Source organism: Eublepharis macularius, chromosome 2 (genome assembly GCF_028583425.1).
Source record: "Eublepharis macularius isolate TG4126 chromosome 2, MPM_Emac_v1.0, whole genome shotgun sequence".
NCBI classification, from domain to species: domain Eukaryota; kingdom Metazoa; phylum Chordata; class Lepidosauria; order Squamata; family Eublepharidae; genus Eublepharis; species Eublepharis macularius.
Window position 1 is genome coordinate 25,069,718 of NC_072791.1, and position 17,565 is coordinate 25,087,282.

At 43.6% G+C, this 17,565-nt stretch overlaps 1 protein-coding gene across 1 annotated transcript in view; it reads right to left on the reverse strand.

Annotated features, from left to right (window-relative positions):
- Nucleotides 1-1,520: 1,520 nt before the first annotated feature.
- The window catches only part of LOC129324065 (cholesterol 24-hydroxylase-like), a 42,407-nt gene continuing 26,362 nt past the window's right edge, over nt 1,521-17,565 (reverse strand). The window contains exons 10-15 of the mRNA XM_054971052.1: nt 15,248-15,320; nt 13,541-13,625; nt 11,614-11,724; nt 7,089-7,177; nt 5,141-5,207; nt 1,521-4,188 (exon numbers count right to left, since the gene is read on the reverse strand). Coding sequence (XP_054827027.1) covers nt 4,027-4,188; nt 5,141-5,207; nt 7,089-7,177; nt 11,614-11,724; nt 13,541-13,625; nt 15,248-15,320 — 587 coding nt within the window. The 3' untranslated portion in view covers nt 1,521-4,026. The remainder of the gene's footprint in view (nt 4,189-5,140; nt 5,208-7,088; nt 7,178-11,613; nt 11,725-13,540; nt 13,626-15,247; nt 15,321-17,565) is intronic.

Sequence of the window (17,565 nt, forward strand, 5' to 3'; positions counted from 1 at the left end):
TCAGCATCCTGCATAATTTGGCATCAACTGCAAACTCAGCCACTTGACTGCTCAGCCCAATTCCAGACCACTTAGGAAGAAATTGTATATCATTGGTCCCAATGCTGGAGGACCAGTCTGAATGTTCCACCCCTGGCAGCTAAAGGGTCCAGATGGTTTCCTGGTGGCCTTTGGGGAAGTTTCCTTGTTGGCATGGCTGTTAATCTTTACAAAATCTTGGTCACTCTTTGGTAAAAGGAGTTCTCAGGCAGTGGACGTAATTGCTTCCAAGTGCCATCTCCTGCCGACTAAAACCTTCTTGACTGCAAAATACTGTGGGGGTAATGAAGCAGCAGAGGTGAGGTGCTAGAATGCAGAAGAAGAAAAGCCAAGCTGGGTGTGATTAAAGACAGTCTGGGGCTCAACGTAGCACTTATTTTATATTTATTTAGAGCAAAATTCGGGTCCAGTAGCATCTTAAAGACCGACTAAATTTCCAGGGGATGAGCTTTTGAGAATCAGAACTCCCTTCATCTGACTCTTGACAGCTCATCCTCTGGAAATCTTGTCTTCAAGGCATGGCTGAGGTCAGAGTGGCGGAGGGCTCCCTTGCTGGTCTGCTCATGTGGAACTGAAAACCCCCACCCCGGTTTTCCACTGATAATGTTTAGTGCCGTCTACCAATTTCCAGATCAGGTTAATGCAATATGAGCTGCCACCTAGAGTCTATTTTTACTGAATTTTATACTTCCATTTAATGTGATTCTATTGTGATTCCCCGAGATATGTTACCCACTCTGAGTTGGCCTGCGGGAAGAGTGGACTATAAATTTAAGAATAAAATTAATAAAAGTGGGCCACTTTACACAGGGGACAATGAGATAGTGGCAGCCTGAAGATCGTAGTTGGTGCACAGGGAGATGTGGAGAGAACTGGTCCTTCAAACACGTAGGTAGGTCCTCGGCTGTGAAGGACTTCAAAAATTATAACCAGTGCCTCAATTTGAACTTTGAAAAAAAAAACCCTGGCAGCCAGTATGTCCCCATAGGCTATCTCCTGATAAGAGTTTGCCACATTTGGAACTAGTTGTAGTTTCCAGGTTGTTTTCAAAGGCAGTCTAACGTAGAGCATGCTACATTAGTCCACCGGAGAGGTTATGGATTAGTATGGCCAGTTCAGCTGAGCCTAAGAAGGGAGAAAGTTGGTGAACTAAATGTAGCAGACAGAAGCCACTCACGGTTGTTAAGAGTTCAAGAGGTTAAAAGGGCCCAGCAATCCAGGGAGTCTGCAAAACTAGGAGATAAAACCCAATGCTGAGTGAATGCCTAAATACAATAGTGCTAGTTAGGCTGCCACCATTCCCCCCAACTAAGTCCTAGCGCAGTGGCTGGGGAAAACAAGCCTTAGGCTTTGCCTAAGAGTCAGCTATGCTTTGTCTCCATGAAAAGTTACTATGGTACCTAGACCAAACTGGGACTGGGCACTGGGTTACGTTGAAGCCAGGAACCAGGGAACTCCACACAGTTAGGAAGAATATTTTATTAAAATTGTGCATTAAAGGTTATATTTGGGAAGTGCGCAAAAAGAGGTAAAACAATAAAGCCAGCTAAGGCCTACACTATACACACCAGCAGAGACTTGGCCAATCTAATCCATGCTGGTAACTTCCAGGTATCACACAGCATCCTTAGTCAGCATTCAATTTCAAAGTCCAAGGCATCAGATTAAGCTGTAATCCCAGAGTGCAAAGACACCCCATCACCAAAGGAGGGTCAGAAGGAACAAAAGGCCGACAGCAAGAGGCCAAAGCCAAATGCCAAGAGCAACAGAAGCAAACTTCTTTACTCCATTTTTATGCCCACAGGCCTCAGGGAGATTTGATTGACCAATCTGTGCCTTACAGTGTCATGTGATGATGACTAGGGCTGTGCACGGGTGGGGAGATTCAGTATTCCCGCTTTGGGTAAACCCAAACGATTCGGAATACCCCCAAATCTGAAGTGGCAAGCCGCTTTGGATTCGGGAATCGCTTTGGTATGCTCCGTGAAGATTCGGAGCATACTGAAGCGAGGTGGGGGACCCCCACCACCACCCTCCCTGAAGCGAGGTGGGGGACTCCCCACCACCACCCTCCCTGGGACAACCCCTCTACCCCCCACCCAACCCTGGGGAGACCCCTCCAACCCCCACCCACTTACCTGGTGGCAGGAGGGTCATCAGCTGGGCGGCAGCAGCACAAGGCAGCGCGGCCTGGAGTCAGCTGGCTCCTCTGCCGCTGCCCCGCTACCGCCCAAGCCTGCGGGGTGGTGGGGAACACTGGAGCTGCTGCTTCCGGCCCTTCCTGCCCCTCAAATGGCCACTGGGCGCCGGCGCCGGCACCGCACCGACCATTTGAGGGGCAGGAAGGGCTTTCTCCGCCTCCTCCAGCCCTTCCTGCCCCTCAAATGGCTGCCATGCTGCCGCTGTGCCGCGGCCATTTGAGGGGCAGGAAAGGCCGGAGGCGGCGGCTCCAGCTTTCCCCACCACCCTGCAGGCTTGGGTGGCAGCACGGCAGCGGCCGAGGAGCTGGCCCAGAGCCACCGCAATGTAGGTGGGGGGGGAGGTGGGGGTGGTTGATGTTTAAAGGGCCCCGCTGCTGCTTGCAAGCAGCGGCGGGGCCCTTTAAACAAGCCCGAAGCTTTCCGAAGCATTTCTGAATGCTTCGGAAAGCTTTGCTTCGGTATTCCGAACTTCAGGAATACTGAAGCTTGCCGATTTGGGTCCACTTCAGGTATCTTTACCCAAAGTGAAACCCGAATAGCACAGCCCTAATGATGACGTTCCACAGCGTACATCAATGGAGCACATACTATCTTCCCATGAGAACCCCAGCTGGATGGATAAGCTTACTTAGCCAGAATGCTTCAGCCTTGCTTCCCCCTAGCCTTGAAGCCTTTTCTCATTACAGAACTGTGCTAGAAAACTGTGGAGCCATTCTCACACATCCATCATGCAACTAGCCTCTTACCAGGAAGCCTTCATTCTTGCAGGTAAAGAGTCCAGTTTTTCTACGATGGCAACAAAGACGGCAACTAAGAACTGTTTGAAGCCACCATGGTATCTATGCAGTGCCTACCCAAGGAATCATTCTGGTATTACGGGGCTGAGGCTCCATGGAAATTTTAGGAATGTGTGTGCAACTCCTGGTTGACTCAAGTTCGTCATTGTCATAACACAGTATTAAATGAAAAGTTTCATCTCAGAAAAACAACTCAGGGCTGTCTTGCGATAACAGTTTTGCAGAATCACTGGGATCTGCTCTGCTGAGCCTTTCCATGTCAGGTATGGACTTATCTTGTCTACAACTGGCTTCACTTCATCTCAAACACTTATCTTGATTAAGCACTCAAACCCTGGGAGCTTTTCCTATCTGGTGATTGCTGAGTCATCAAGCATCTTTTTACACCTAGAAGTTCACCCCAGATGAACTTATCAAACCTCTCCCAACTTTTGTGCTACCTCTGGACAAACCATTAAGTCATTTTCTTTGGAGGGAAGACATCAGTTTGCTCTTAGGGTACGTTTTGCCCTATAATTGGTCTCCCTAGACACCCACTCTGTGTACATGTTCTGGATCCATACACCCACCCTCAAATCACTTGAGCTTTCTCCTTCTCCCCATGAAACACTGGTCATTTTGCTGCTGCTCCCACGGACCCTTCCTTCTTCAGAACTGGTAATTAACACCCTATCCCAAATTACTCTTTCCCATTTTCTTCTGTTTTCTTAGCTAGTCTTGTATGTGCACTGTGTGTGTTTTGGGCTTGTTTAATTGCCTTTTATTCCTCTTTAAATAAAGAAACCTTTCCGGCTAAACATCTGCCTGATTTATTTGAGAGTTCTCTAAGTGGATAATCCCCGTAAACATTGGTGGAGATCCCTAGTTACCCCCTCTTGCTTGTCTCCAGTAATGCTAATTCCCCCAACCAATTAAGGAGACCTACTGTTTAGGCAACACAGTAGTAGCCCCAAAAGGCAATGGATTTTATCCCATCATCAATGTTCTTCTTAATCTTCATCAAATACAAGATGGTTTCGTGGCTTCAGCCTGCATACCAGGCCATCTAAGGGTCTGCATGTTCCCATGTCTAAAATTTTAAAGCTCTGTGGGGGAACCAGCTGGAATTCAAACCGTTGCAGAAATTTGGCCATCACCACTTTAGTTTCCATCTGGAACAACAAGAACAAAATTGGTATAGTGAACTTACCGAAGCACTATTGACACAAGAGGGCATAGAAAAGAAGGTCTTCTCACTCATTGCATGGGACACAATTATATTCAAGGCTTTTTTATGTGCAAGGTTCTTTAAAATTCATGGTAGGTACTTGGAAATCATAAATGCTAAAAAATGAATTCAAATTTGTTCTTACTTGCCTTCTTTGGAACAAAAATATGCTTAAAAATTAAAATACTGAAAAAATCCTTGCTGTGCTGTTGACAGTAACAGAATACTTTTAAAAACTGATGACTGGGGAAAAACACCGTGGCAACTGCCATACAGAAGGAACACAGCGAAAACGGAATGCAGGATATCCCCATGTCTCAAACTACTCCAAAATAAAGTCATAGGAGGCAAAACCAATGATTTAATACGCGGTCCCCCTGAAGAGAGCTGCTATAGCATAGTGGTTAAGTGGTTGGTCTGAAAATCAGTACTCTGCTGGTTCAAATCCCATTACTGCCATGAGCTCTGCAGGTGGCCTTGGGTAAGCCACTCCTCTCAGCCCCAGCTCCGCAGCTGCGTTTGGGGATAACGACAACACTGACTTTGTTTACCACTCTGAGCGGGGCTCTAATCTGTCCAGAAGAGCAGTATATAAGTGTTGTTGTTGTAGTAGTAGTAATTATTTTTAAAAACATCAAGACTATCTGGGTAGGTGAAAAGTGGAAATCTAAGAGGAATCACAAATTAAGAAAATTACTAAATAAATAAAACTAATAAATATCCACAATTCACAATTCTGGGTAACAAAGATATATCAGCAGAACAGACAAGAGGAAGGATATTGGAACTGACCTATCTAACCTTGCTAGCGCTACTGCCCTCTCTGAAGCACAGGTGCGCTCTGTGCCAAGGAATGTTGCACAGTCCTCCACTTCCAACAATGGTGACCATCTTACCTGTGCAAATGTTTGTCCAATGCAGGAACGAGGCCCCAAGGAAAATGGGAAGTAGGAATAGTACGGCCTGAGAATAAATTCAAGACAGACAATCAATCATCTACACGGTTTCGTTCATATGAGATACACTTGTGTGTGTAAAGTGCCATCAAGTCAGAATTGACTTATGGCGACCCCTGCTGGGGCTTTCAAGGCAAGTGAGAAGCAGAGGTGGTGTGCCATTGCCTTCCTCTGCAGTGTCTTTCTAGGTAGTCTCCCATCCAAGTACTGACCCTGCTTAGCTTCTGAGATCAGATGAGATTGAGCTATACCGTGCCACCTTCCCTCCCACAAAATAGACTTACTACTCTTAAATTAAACAGGAGCCCAGTGGCACTAAAATTATTCCAGCAGAAGCTTTTGTGAGTCAGAACGTGTTTCACCAGATTCATGAAGTGACCTCTGACTCAAAAAAGCTTATGCTGGAATCAATGTCATTCATTTTTTAACGAATGTGTGCTTGTATGTGTGCTTAAGGTGCCACTGGACATCTGTTTAATTTTGCTGCAAAAGACAAGTTTGGCTAGTCCAGCAGAATGATCATCATGGCAAATGAGACTCAATCAAAATAAGCTTGGAGTAATGTGCTATGTGTTCACTCTCTCTCTCTCTCTCTCTCTCTCTCTCTCTCTAGGTTACATTTATATTATCAAGGTAAAAATTGGTTGTAACAACTCAGAACAATGTTGCCAATGGTGCAAGACAAATTTGTTGCTGGGGATTATCAGGAAATAGATTAACATTAGAGCAACTATAATTATAATGCCATTATTTATTTACATTTCTCCCCAATGTAAGGTGGCTTACATTATTCTCCTGTCCTCCATTTATCCTTACAATAACCTTGTGAGGTAGGTAAAACTGAGATTGTGTGGTTGATCCAAGGTCACCCAGCAAGCTTCTATAGCAGAGTGAGGATTTGAACTTGGCTCTCCCACATCCTAGTCCGACACTAAGTACAACACCACACTGGCTCTCTATAAAATTATTTTAAAAATTTCTAGATTTTGGAATACTGTGTACAGAACGTTATCACCCCTCCGCAAAAAAGGCAACTGTCGTTCTAGGAAAGATGCTGTTAAGTGCAACTAAAATAACCAACAAGGAAAAGATAACAAAACATTTTGGGCTTTGTAGTGTTAGAAAAAATATAAAAGAAGGAACAAAATGAATGAGACATTTAAAAAATAAGTATCGTGTTCTTCTATAAAAATCTGGGCTCTCTCTGTATTAATGTAAGCCGCTATGGGTCTGTTTGAAAAACAGAGAATATACATGAAGCTGCACTGGTCAAGGTCAGTACTGTCTAGGTACTGGTAGTGGATCTCCAGGGTCTGTAGATGCTGGAGATTTGACATGGTCTAGATGGACTTTTGGTCTGATCAGTGGAGATTATTTCCAATGTCTATTGTAACACAAACCCGATGTTGTGCCATGGGGCTACAGACCCTCTCAGGAACATAAAAAGAGTTCCACTGGTTCAGACCAAGGGTCTGAAATGCAAACCAAGGATTGTACATTCAGGACAGGGAAATACTTTCCCCCTGCAACCTATAGTTAATTTATGGATCTTACTGCCACTTGATGCCACTAGCTTACATAGCTCTAAAGAGGGTTAAGATAAATCGATGGACAATGAGTTTATCTGTACTTGTTTAGCCATCATGGCTGCATGGAACCTCCATGTTCAAAGACAGCCTATTTCAATTCAAATTGCTGGGAAACAGCGACAGAAAATTAATTATTGTCTTCAGGTCCTGCTTGTTGGGCAGAAAGATACATTGGGTTGGCTTGCAGTGAGAAACATGGCCTAGATGAACCTTTGGTCTGATCAGTGGAGATTATTTCCAATGTCGATTGTAACACATCCATTTTGTGAAAACGAAAGAACCTTGAACGAAATTCTCACTTTGGTTGCTCTTTGCCAAATCGGTCAGGATCGAAAATCAGTGGATCCTTGAAAAACCTTCCCATGCGTCCCATGACATAGGTTTCAAACTGCCAAGAGAAGAGAACCACTTAAACTTGTTGGTGTGAAGTAAGATAAAAATACAATCATCATCTTCAGGAACAGACAAATACATATTTGATTTTGTTCTAACAAAAAGATGAAAGTTCTGTACCGAGGCTGTGCATGAGCTACCAAGTAATTTTGCAGCTTGCATAATTACAAACTTATATAAGGCTGATTCCGCACACGTTGGCTAATGCACTTTCAATGCACTTTTTCAATCTGTTGAGGTGGATTTTTTGTTCCGCACACAAAAAATTCCGTTCCAAATGATCTATAAAGAGGATTGGAAGTGCATTATCCAACGTGTGCGGAATCACTCTAAATGTGCTTTATTTTGTATGATTTATTCTATATGTTTATTCGTTCACAAAAGTTCCTTCTAGTTCCTTATGTAGACTTTTCAGTGCATTAAAAAAATAATCCTTTAAAAAAAACACTTGAAACATTGCTTTGAGAAATGTGGGAAATGGTTTCATGATTGCCATAAGGACCACCAAACAGAATTTTACAGAATCAGCTGGAGAGAGAAGGAGGGAAGTGGCCTTGTGATCTCAACTGGGGCCAGGGCTCATTTTGAGGGGGAATGCACAGGAACGCAGTTCTGGCAGTTCCCCAAAGAGGTCACATGTCAGGTGGCCCTGCCCACCTGACTCTCGGCCATTTTGGGCCCGTTTTGTCCTGGATTGGGGCTGAAATAACCCGGATCAGTCCTCTGACGGGTGGTGGGTCACTCTCCTGTTCAGCAGTGGCCTGATCCTGATGATTTTCGTCCCCTTTTTGGCCATTTTCAGCCCCTTTTTGGCCATTTTGGGCCCAATTTCAGTCCTGAATGGCCAGGATTGGGTCCAAAACAGCCAGGATAGGTGATGTCAGGGGGTGTGGCATATGCAAATCAGTTATGCTAATGACACATTTCTGGTGATGCCAAGGGGTGTAGCATATGCTAATGAGTTATGCTAATGAGTTCCTCCAGCTCTTTTTTTTACGAAATGACCCTTGACTGGGGCCATCTTATAAGATTCTGGGTTCTGCTGGAAACCAGTGTTCCTGAACTCAGTTCTTTGAGGAAACTCATATACCTGATCAAAAAAGGGGAGTTGCAGATCAGGCCCACAGCCCGACATTTCATGGTGAGGCGGCCCCAGAGTACACACAGGGTGGAGTACAACTGCCTGCTTCCCACAATTCCAAGCCTGGAGACTCATGGCATGTGGGTGATGATGTCATGAAGTGGGGCCTACTGAATAGCAGTATTCATCATAGTACTTTCACACACTGCTAGATATTGTGCCATGGCACAAGGCATCTGTTAGTGTATGAAGTCACAATTGTGTAGAAATAGCTCGTTACTATATTTGTTTTTTTTAAAAAAACGTGGGAATTAGCTATGTACAAAATGTAAAAGGTTGTTGAGTTGTTGGTGCCTCCCATCTCTAATTACAATAATTACAGGCATTAGAACCCCATAACTGTGTGAGGTACCTGGTGGCCTTGAGATTTCAACCTGCTGCCTTGAAATCTTCAGAATAAACTCTAAAATCTAATGCTCAGGATAAAAGTTTGAGATCTGGCAACTCTGAGGGAGGGGGTCCTATTATAAGTGAAACAGTAAAGACATAAGTAAATCTGATATACTGAAAGGTTACTTATTAATCTAAACTGGACTGGATTTTATAGATAAAATAACAGACAATTTATCGGCTAATTCCTCGACATCTAACTATTATGAAAAATGGTGGTCTTTCTTAAATTTCATTGACGAAACTGAAACACTTCCTCCCAACCATCTACACCAAGTTATATTGAAAGTCTAGCACTATGAACTAAACCAACTATACCAATATACTGTGACTTATTCTTGTGGTATATGAACTACAAATTATAGTAAGCAAGTGTTTTAAATGTTTTTCTTCGAAACCTGCAAGCTTGTATAACCAATATATTATTCCATGTATTTGCAATTTAATGTTTATTGTTATTGTTTCTGTTTATAATTAATAAAAGTTGTTTATTTAAAATTAAAAAATAAATGAATAAACTGGACTGGACTGGATTTTAAGACTTGGATGCCTAAGTAGGCCTAGTATTCTATGCTGACCATTGACTGATACTCTAGTCACAGCACTATTCAATAGAGGCTTATCTGAACAAAAAAAAATTGCACTCTGCAAACACAAGATTATTACTGAAAGTAGTAAAATTCCATCCAGCAGTACCAAAGCCCCTTATGCTACTGAAGGAATGATAATAAAGTAAAATCAGAAATGTGTAGTAATCCTGAAGTCCTTCACAAATAGAGAAGGAAAAGCTCAGATTTCTTTTAACCATACATTTCTTGTATGGTTTTTTTAAGTTAATGTGGAATGGGTTTTGTATGGTTATGTTTTAAATTAATGTGGAATAAATTTATTAAGAAAAAAAAAGGAAGGAGGAAAATGGCAGGGACAGAAACTGAAGTAGTACTACAGAGCATATCATCCAGTTGTATCTTTTTCAGTCTGTAAAATACTACACATTTTCTTTGGGCACTTCATACCGGTTTAATGAACGCTGAGGACTCAGAGCCAAACTACACGAGACATGAGGCTATGTGAGTGTCTAGAAGCATGTCTGCTCCTACCTGCCCATGTCCATTTCACCCCGGGTGAACATGTGTCCTGTAGCCCTAGTTTGCACACGTGTTGGGGTAGTGGTATAGTCGCGGTTGCGGGTGTCCATGGTCATAATCAGCAAGTCATTATGGCAGAGTGTCGATTTTGGGCAGCTTCTGCTTCCCTCTCCCCTCTTTTCGCATTTAGATCTGGCTGACACCCAAACTGTTTGGCTTTTGATATGGCATGTTTTAAATTCTCCAGTTTTCTAGTTGATGCCAGCATTTCCCTACACCTCCTTCCTGTACCCTCCTCCCCCCATAACTTCCTCTTCCTCCTCTCTATGCAGCATCTTCAGTCAAGATGAGGAGGAGGTGGGAAGAAAGATCGTGGCAACATAACTGAGCATCTGAGTAAAAGTTCAGAAACATGCCTGATACATAAACCTGAAAAGGACGGGGTCGGGGTGGGGGTACTTGTTCTCCAGTTTGGCTCAGCAATAAAAAGTAAATTGGGTAAAATGTGGCCATTATTTCCTGGGAAATGGGAAATGCAATTCAGGGCTTTCCGGGGGTCTGAGGGGGCATTTTATTTATTTATTTATTTTATCATATTTATATTCTGCCCTTCCCACAAGCAGGCTCAGGGCGGATAACAGCATTAAAACATTTCATATAAAACATTTAAAAACATTGTACAAAAATATTATTAGGACCGAATTTTACTAAATTTCCTGGGGAACAACTTCTAGCTGTTCTCTAAAGGCTCCCCAAGTTTTCTTTGGGGGCCCACTTTATGGGCCCTGAAAGAAGGTGCCCCCAGCCACCTCCAATCTCCATTATTCCCTGTGGGGGAAACTAGGGAAGCTGTCTCGGGAGCTGGGGTGGCATTTTGCAAGCAAAATCCTCCAAATTTGCAGACCTACTTCCCCCTAAGTTTCAGGGAGACTGAACTCTGGAAAAGGCATGATCAATGGGTTTCCCTAGTTCCTGTCATTTTCTCTCCACAATAGTAAAAAATGGGGTGGCTGATGGCACCTTCTTGGAGGGGGGGGCCTAAAATGGCTCCCCAAGGTCCATTCTCCCTGAAACATGGGGGGCCTTTAGAGGACAGTTAGCAGTAGATCCACTGAAAATTTTGTAGATTTATTTTGCGAAATGCCACCCCCATCCCCCTGGATAGCCCACATAGTTTTTTCCATAGATAATAATGGGGCTCGGAGATGGCTGGGGACAAACAGGCAGAAAAGAGTTGATTCTGGCTGACAGCAAGAAACGTTGCTGTGGCTTCCAAAGTGGGGATTACCCACCCCCCATTTGCATTGATGCCCCCCCTTCCTGGACACCTGAGCTGTAAGATCTCAGCAGAGGTGTGGAACCCCTATTTTCAACCCCCGTCCCTGGAAACACGGTGGGTTTTCCCCCCAATACGTTTAATTGAGTAAACAAGTCTCCCTCTCAGAAAAGCTGCAGAGGAAGGTTTGAGCATGCGTGAAGAAAAGGTGCATCATGGAATACCATCTCTCGTCTGGGAAGAATGGGGAAGCAACACATGCCAATTCGAGTACAGGATCGACTGCACTGTGGTCACAGTGTGTGAGTGAACAGGAAGGCAATGGAGAAACTCATGTAAGTGCATTCACGTATCATACGCATGTAATTCGTCTCGTGTAGTTTGGCTGTCAGAGAAGTGCCATGAGGTTTTACTAAATGGCCTTGCCTTAAGTACAACTTTTACTTTGGGCCTGTAGGCCAGAGTCAAGCTATGTACACCTGCATGCAGCCTAGATTTTACTTAATCACAGACAATGGTCCATTCAACAGACTCACTAACAAAGTGGTGTTTGCTGGAATTTTGATCCCTTCTATAATGCCTTCTTTTTCCATCCGCCGTGCAGTGCCTGGAACTGGTGGGTACAATCTTAGGACTTCCTTGAGGACCTAAGGGGAGGTAATATGGAATTAACACAGGGTAGACGGAGGAGCCACCCTTTCCTTTAACATCTAGCATGTCAAGTAGATATGAATGGACCTGGAATGCCTTGCTTAAAGCTCTAGGTGGTCATGAATTTACTGGGTGGTTTTTGTAGATGTGACCTGTCTTGTAAGGTCGCCTCTAAAGGAACAAGTGAAGAAAACACAGTTACTCACAAGCCACTTCAGACCTTCTTGTGTGATCAGATAAAAGTCTGCATTCAGACGTCATTTCTAACCAACACTAAACTGGATGTGCACAAGCCCGATTTGCTGCTGGCTTCTGCACATACCTTACTCCTTTCCTTCTCACATGGAAAATTCTGGTTAGAAACCAAGTTCTAAGAACATAAGGGGAGTCCTTCTGGATTAGTATCTAGTCCTGTTTACAAAGCTGGCAAAACAGTAGCCCTGGAGAGCCAACAAACAAGGCATGGAGTCCAAGGCCCTCCCCAGTGATGCCTCCTCACACTTGTATTCAGAGGTCCTTTCTCTGAATATGCAGGTTCCCTTTACTTGTCATGGCTATTGATGGACCTCACCTCCACAAATCCGTCTACCATGATGTATTAATGCAGAGGTCTGAGTTAGCGGCACTTTGTTTTCCTCCCGGGTCCTCCCACAAACTGAGATGTGAAATGTGGATTAAACTCTGGTTTGGAGCCCTGGTTTGTGAAACAAAAATTCAACCCCAATTATTCTGCATAGGCTTGTCACGGGAAACCACAGCTGGCTTCTAACAGGGATTCTCTGCACAAGGAGGGAGGGGAGAAGGAAGGATGAGCAAGGCATGTGTCTGAACATGGTGACCAGCCAAGTCCATGCATGTTCTGGCTTAATGCCAATTAATATGACATCAGAACACAGGCCATTTCCACACACGTTGAATAATGCACTTTCAATGCACTTTAGCAATCCTTTGGAAGTGGATTTTTTGTTCCACACATGGAAAATCAGTTTCAAATGTTCACTAAAGAGTATTGAAAGTGGATTATCCAACCTGTGTGGAAGCAGCCATGGAAAAGCAGTTACAAATGTTCACGAAAGCGTATTGAAAGTGGATTGTCCAACGTGTGTGGAAGCAGCCTCAGACAAAACATCTTATCTGCAGGATTGTCCCTACAGCTCTGATTTAGCTCAGTATTTCTTCCATGAATAATTCCGCCGATTCTTTCAAAAGTAAACAAATAAAACAAGTTCACAAAACTTTGCTGGCCTTGGAAAATAGGGGGAATATGTAACAGGTATTACAATGCAGGCACACATGAAAACTACAAAAAAGCGTACTATTTTAAAGGAGATGTTGCATGCTCAAACACTGTTCTTTGAAAATGAGATATTCCCCAACAAGATTTCAAGAGAAGATGCATGAGTTACCCACAATAAATGATTGACATAGCTCAAATTATGTACTGTCTATAAATAAGAGAGTATGTTTAATGCAGTTGTGGTGCTTGTGAGATGATGAGTGGAGAAAACTCTACCAGCAATTGGATGATACTCTACTGCCACAGAGTGGTAGAATTAGAGTAATACAGCGTTCAAATTCGTTCTTCCGGCATTTTGAACAAAAGTTCATCACTGCACAGTGTTGTCTGTTCATTCAACAGTTAAAAATTCTCCAGAAGCTTAGAGATTCTCTTTACTTAAAGTGTTGATAAGTATCATGCTTCAAGTCCCATTTGGAAGCCAGTTTTGTTCCTCAATCCAAAGGTGTTACAGTACAGAAAAGCATATTCAGACCAACTTGGCGTTACCTGGAAATCTCATTTCTCAGCTTTACCTGTGATAAGTACTGGAGTTTCCCCAGATCTTCATAGCTAACGTCCCTCTTCACACCAACAACCTCATCCACTTCAGCCTGAAGTCTAACAAGCACAGACAGGAAAATGGACTTCATGCTAAAATACAGACTTCTGCCACTGGGAAGATCAAGGTTCACCCTGCCAGGCTAAGCCTCACCATAGTTTCTTTATTCAGTTCCTGTTGTCGGTGGTCACCACGTAACTCTGTGTGTTCTTTGTAATTATTTAATTTTCTTTAACACAGCAATTAAAGCCATAACATGCTATCAACATACTTCCAAGAGAATAAGCCTGTGACTGCTAAATTAATTAATCATGCAAGAGCTATAAAGATCCAGTTTAATTAATAACGATGTACCAAGAGATTAAAAAAAGGCAAACTTATAAAAGCCTTTTATTTCATAGACTATACTTGAGTTAGATGAATCTTTCAATAAATTAACAGCTTACAGTGCTAGTCTAAGCAAGAGTGACACCTTTCTACGCTCACTGACCTCAATGGACTAATTCTGCTTAGGATGTCGTTCTAAATTACAGCCAGGGGATGTAGTGATGGGAAATAATAATAACAACAACAACATTCGATTTATATACCGCCCTTCAGGACAACTTAATGCCCACTCAGAGCGGTTTACAAAGTATGCTACTATTATCCCCACAACAAAACACCCTGTGAGGTGGGTAGGGCTGAGAGAGCTCCAGAGAACTGTGACTCGCCCAAGGTCACCCAGCTGGCTTCAAGCGGAGGAGTGGGGAATCAAACCCGGCTCTCCAGATTAGAGTCCCGTGCTCTTAACCACTACACCAAACTGGATCTCCCGAATAGCGCAGCTATTGGGAGGAGGGGTTAGGCAGATTCATGGACATCAATGGCTACTGGTCATGGTGACTAAAGGGAGTCTCTGCTTATACAGGCAGTAAACCTTTTAACAGATTTACCTTGGAGGCAAAATCAGGGGAGGGCCTTGGACTCTATTCCTTGTTTGCTGGCCCACCAGGGCAACTGGTTGACCACCGTGTGAAATCAGATGTACTAGATGGACCCAGCTGGATGCAGCAGGGCTCTTCTCATGTTCTTATATAATATTTGCCCTGACCTGGACAGCCCAGGTGAGCCGATCTCATCAGATCTCAGAAGCTAGGCAGGGTCACCCTTGGTTAGTGATTGGATGGGAGACCCCCAACAAAGGGTTGCAGAGACAGGCAGTGGCAAACCACCTCTGTTAGGCTCTTGATGTGAAAACCCTACCAGAGGTCGCCATAAGTCAGCTATGACTTGACAGCACTTTCCACCACCATATCATATTTAAAGAGTTTACTGAAGGTTTTTCATCCACAGTATAATCCTTGCTTTTCATTATTAATGAAATTTTCAAGACAGATGTACGTTTCACTAGATTAATTATTGGATTAGCTATCAGACACATAGGCAGTCCTGTGACAAGAAAAGTGAGGGTGTGGTTGATGGCTACGTCCATTATTGCTGGATCCAGCCATCACATGAAGTACCACCCCAAAGTGGTCAGGACTCCTGTGCTCAAAAAAATGCACCATCTAAACTGACTTCCTGAAACACAACTTTTTATTAAAACTGAAAAACAGAGACTACTGAAGCTATAATCAGGAAATGGTTATGAGAAGAAAAGAGAGTAAAACAGAGCATGTAAAAGGCCCAGTTTACCTACTTCGCCATTATTTCAGGTTGCCGCCCCAATTCCATGATGGTGAAAGACAACTCACTGGCGGTGGTGTCGTGACCTGCGTAATGGAAGATCTGGTGAGGTGAGGAATGGTGATGGGAACAAAACAAGACATTGGGCCCGTCCATTTCTTAAATGCAAGTGGTCCAGCTTAGAATACTTCCAAGGTATTGGCAGAAATTTAAGTTGCCTCTGGCAACAAAAACCAACATCAACAACCAGCTTAGTTTCCTGATATTCTCTGGTCCTTCTGTCAGCTAATAAAACGCACACCTTTTTATTAATAAGAAACTGAGTGTGAGAGCATTTGGGGCCAGTCTTGGTGGTGGTGGTGGTGGTGATGATAACAACAACAACAACAACATTCAATTTATATACCGCCCCTCAGGACAGTAACACCCACTCAGAGCAGTTTACAAAGTGTGTTATTATCATCCTTGCGACAATCACCCTGTGAGGTGAATGGGGCTGAGAGAGCTCTGAAAGAACTGTGACTGACCCAAGGTCACCTAGCTAGCTTCAAGCAGAGGAGTGGGGAATCAAACCCAGCTCTCCAGATTAGAGTCCTACCGCTTTTAACCACACTACACCAAAGTCCACGATGGGGCTCCAGAATCACTTCCACCCCTGCCACCCTGGGCTAAGCTAGGGGCAGCCTTCACCCCATGTGGGGTGGGCAGGAGCTGCTGCTGGAAGCTGGCTGCCCAAACCCCAAATGAGGTGTACATAAGTGGCCTTTGCCATGGAACCAGCTGTCCGAACCCCTGGTAGCCTGCTCTTCTTCTTTTGCCATTTTTCTCTATAATGAATGGGAGGGCACTAAAGCTGTAATTTGGGTGCCAAAAAGCCTTCAGTCAGCCCTGGCCATTGTCACAAGCTACTGTACTGGGGAGAAAGGGAGCATCCTAAGGCCTGTTTCACGCATCACACATTGGTAAATGTGTTTTCTAGTATGTGTACATGTAGCCGAGAGCCACGGCCAGTGCTAGCACTCTGTCATACATACCTGCACGATTCAGTAACTGGTGAATGCATGTCTTTTGCACGTGGTTATGAGTAGCCCTATGGGCAGATTCTCTTGCACACACCAATAAGAAATTGGCCAGCATATGGGGTATTAGAAGACAACACTGCAAATGATCAGGTTTTTGTTACTGACCTGGGGAAATTCAGAGTCATAATAAATGTATCATAAATAAATGTTGTTAGTCTTATAGGTGGTACTTGACTCTTGCTCTTTTCATCACAGTTGACAGGAAAGAAATGGAAAGAGGAAATCCTTCTGTACAGTAGAAACACAAAGCAGTGTTCATGAAGTTGGCTCCCTAACTGGAAACTATTTGCAGGCAATCAAATCTGTAGATATCCCTTCCAAACATGCTGTGACAGAATTCACTTAAAAAATTTCATTAGTGCAACACTAAGAGAGAGAGAAGGGAAGGCATTAACAACTGCCTGGAATGAGAGCTTGATTGACAGGTTGCTCCCTCCTCTTTCTGATTGGCCATTCAGAACCAGCCATCAGGATGACAGCTGGTGTTGACAGAGGGTTTTTTTAGTTGAGTGTGTGAGAGGGTCTGACAAGGAGGGTCAGACAGGTTCCCCTCTGAAATGAGGAAAAAGAAAACGTTTGCCTAACTGTAATGATCTTGTCTGAAGGAAGATTTTTAGTTGGGGATTCCAAGTATAAAAACCAGCACAAGTTGAAATCCATTTACACAGCCGAGATAGAACTGGGTGTGTCTTTTTGGCAGAGTGAGTGGGTAGTAAGAGGAAACTCCCACTCAAGTCAAGTGAATACGGTTATGTCTTCTTAGACGAAGAAGAATTCCTGCCCAGTGTCTACAAGGGGGTTTGGCTCTAAGGAGGACCCCAGGTCTTTTGTAAAGGGAAAACAGTGTTGAATTAACATCAGGACACCTGAGTTGAAAAGGGAAATCTGTGAAGAAATATTGCTTTAACCAGAGTATTAAACAAAACACCACTCACTCTTAAGGACTGTAAACATTGAAACTAAGCTGCCAGAAAACTATTTTGTCTATTACTTTTAAAGTATTCTATTCTACCAACAAATTTTACCTCAGCAATTTCATCCCCTGGCTGCCCATATCCCATTCCTGCCTATTGAATAAAGTTGCTGTTGCTTTTGAGACTTATTCAGCTTCTAATGCCGTTTCATACAAAGAAGAAGAGGGCTCCTGCTTTTCCCCTATCAAGTTTCTTGGCTGGGCTAAAACGCCAAAAACATAACTGCTTATCCAAGGGGGACAAAAAGAACTTTAGAACCATACATAGAGACATGC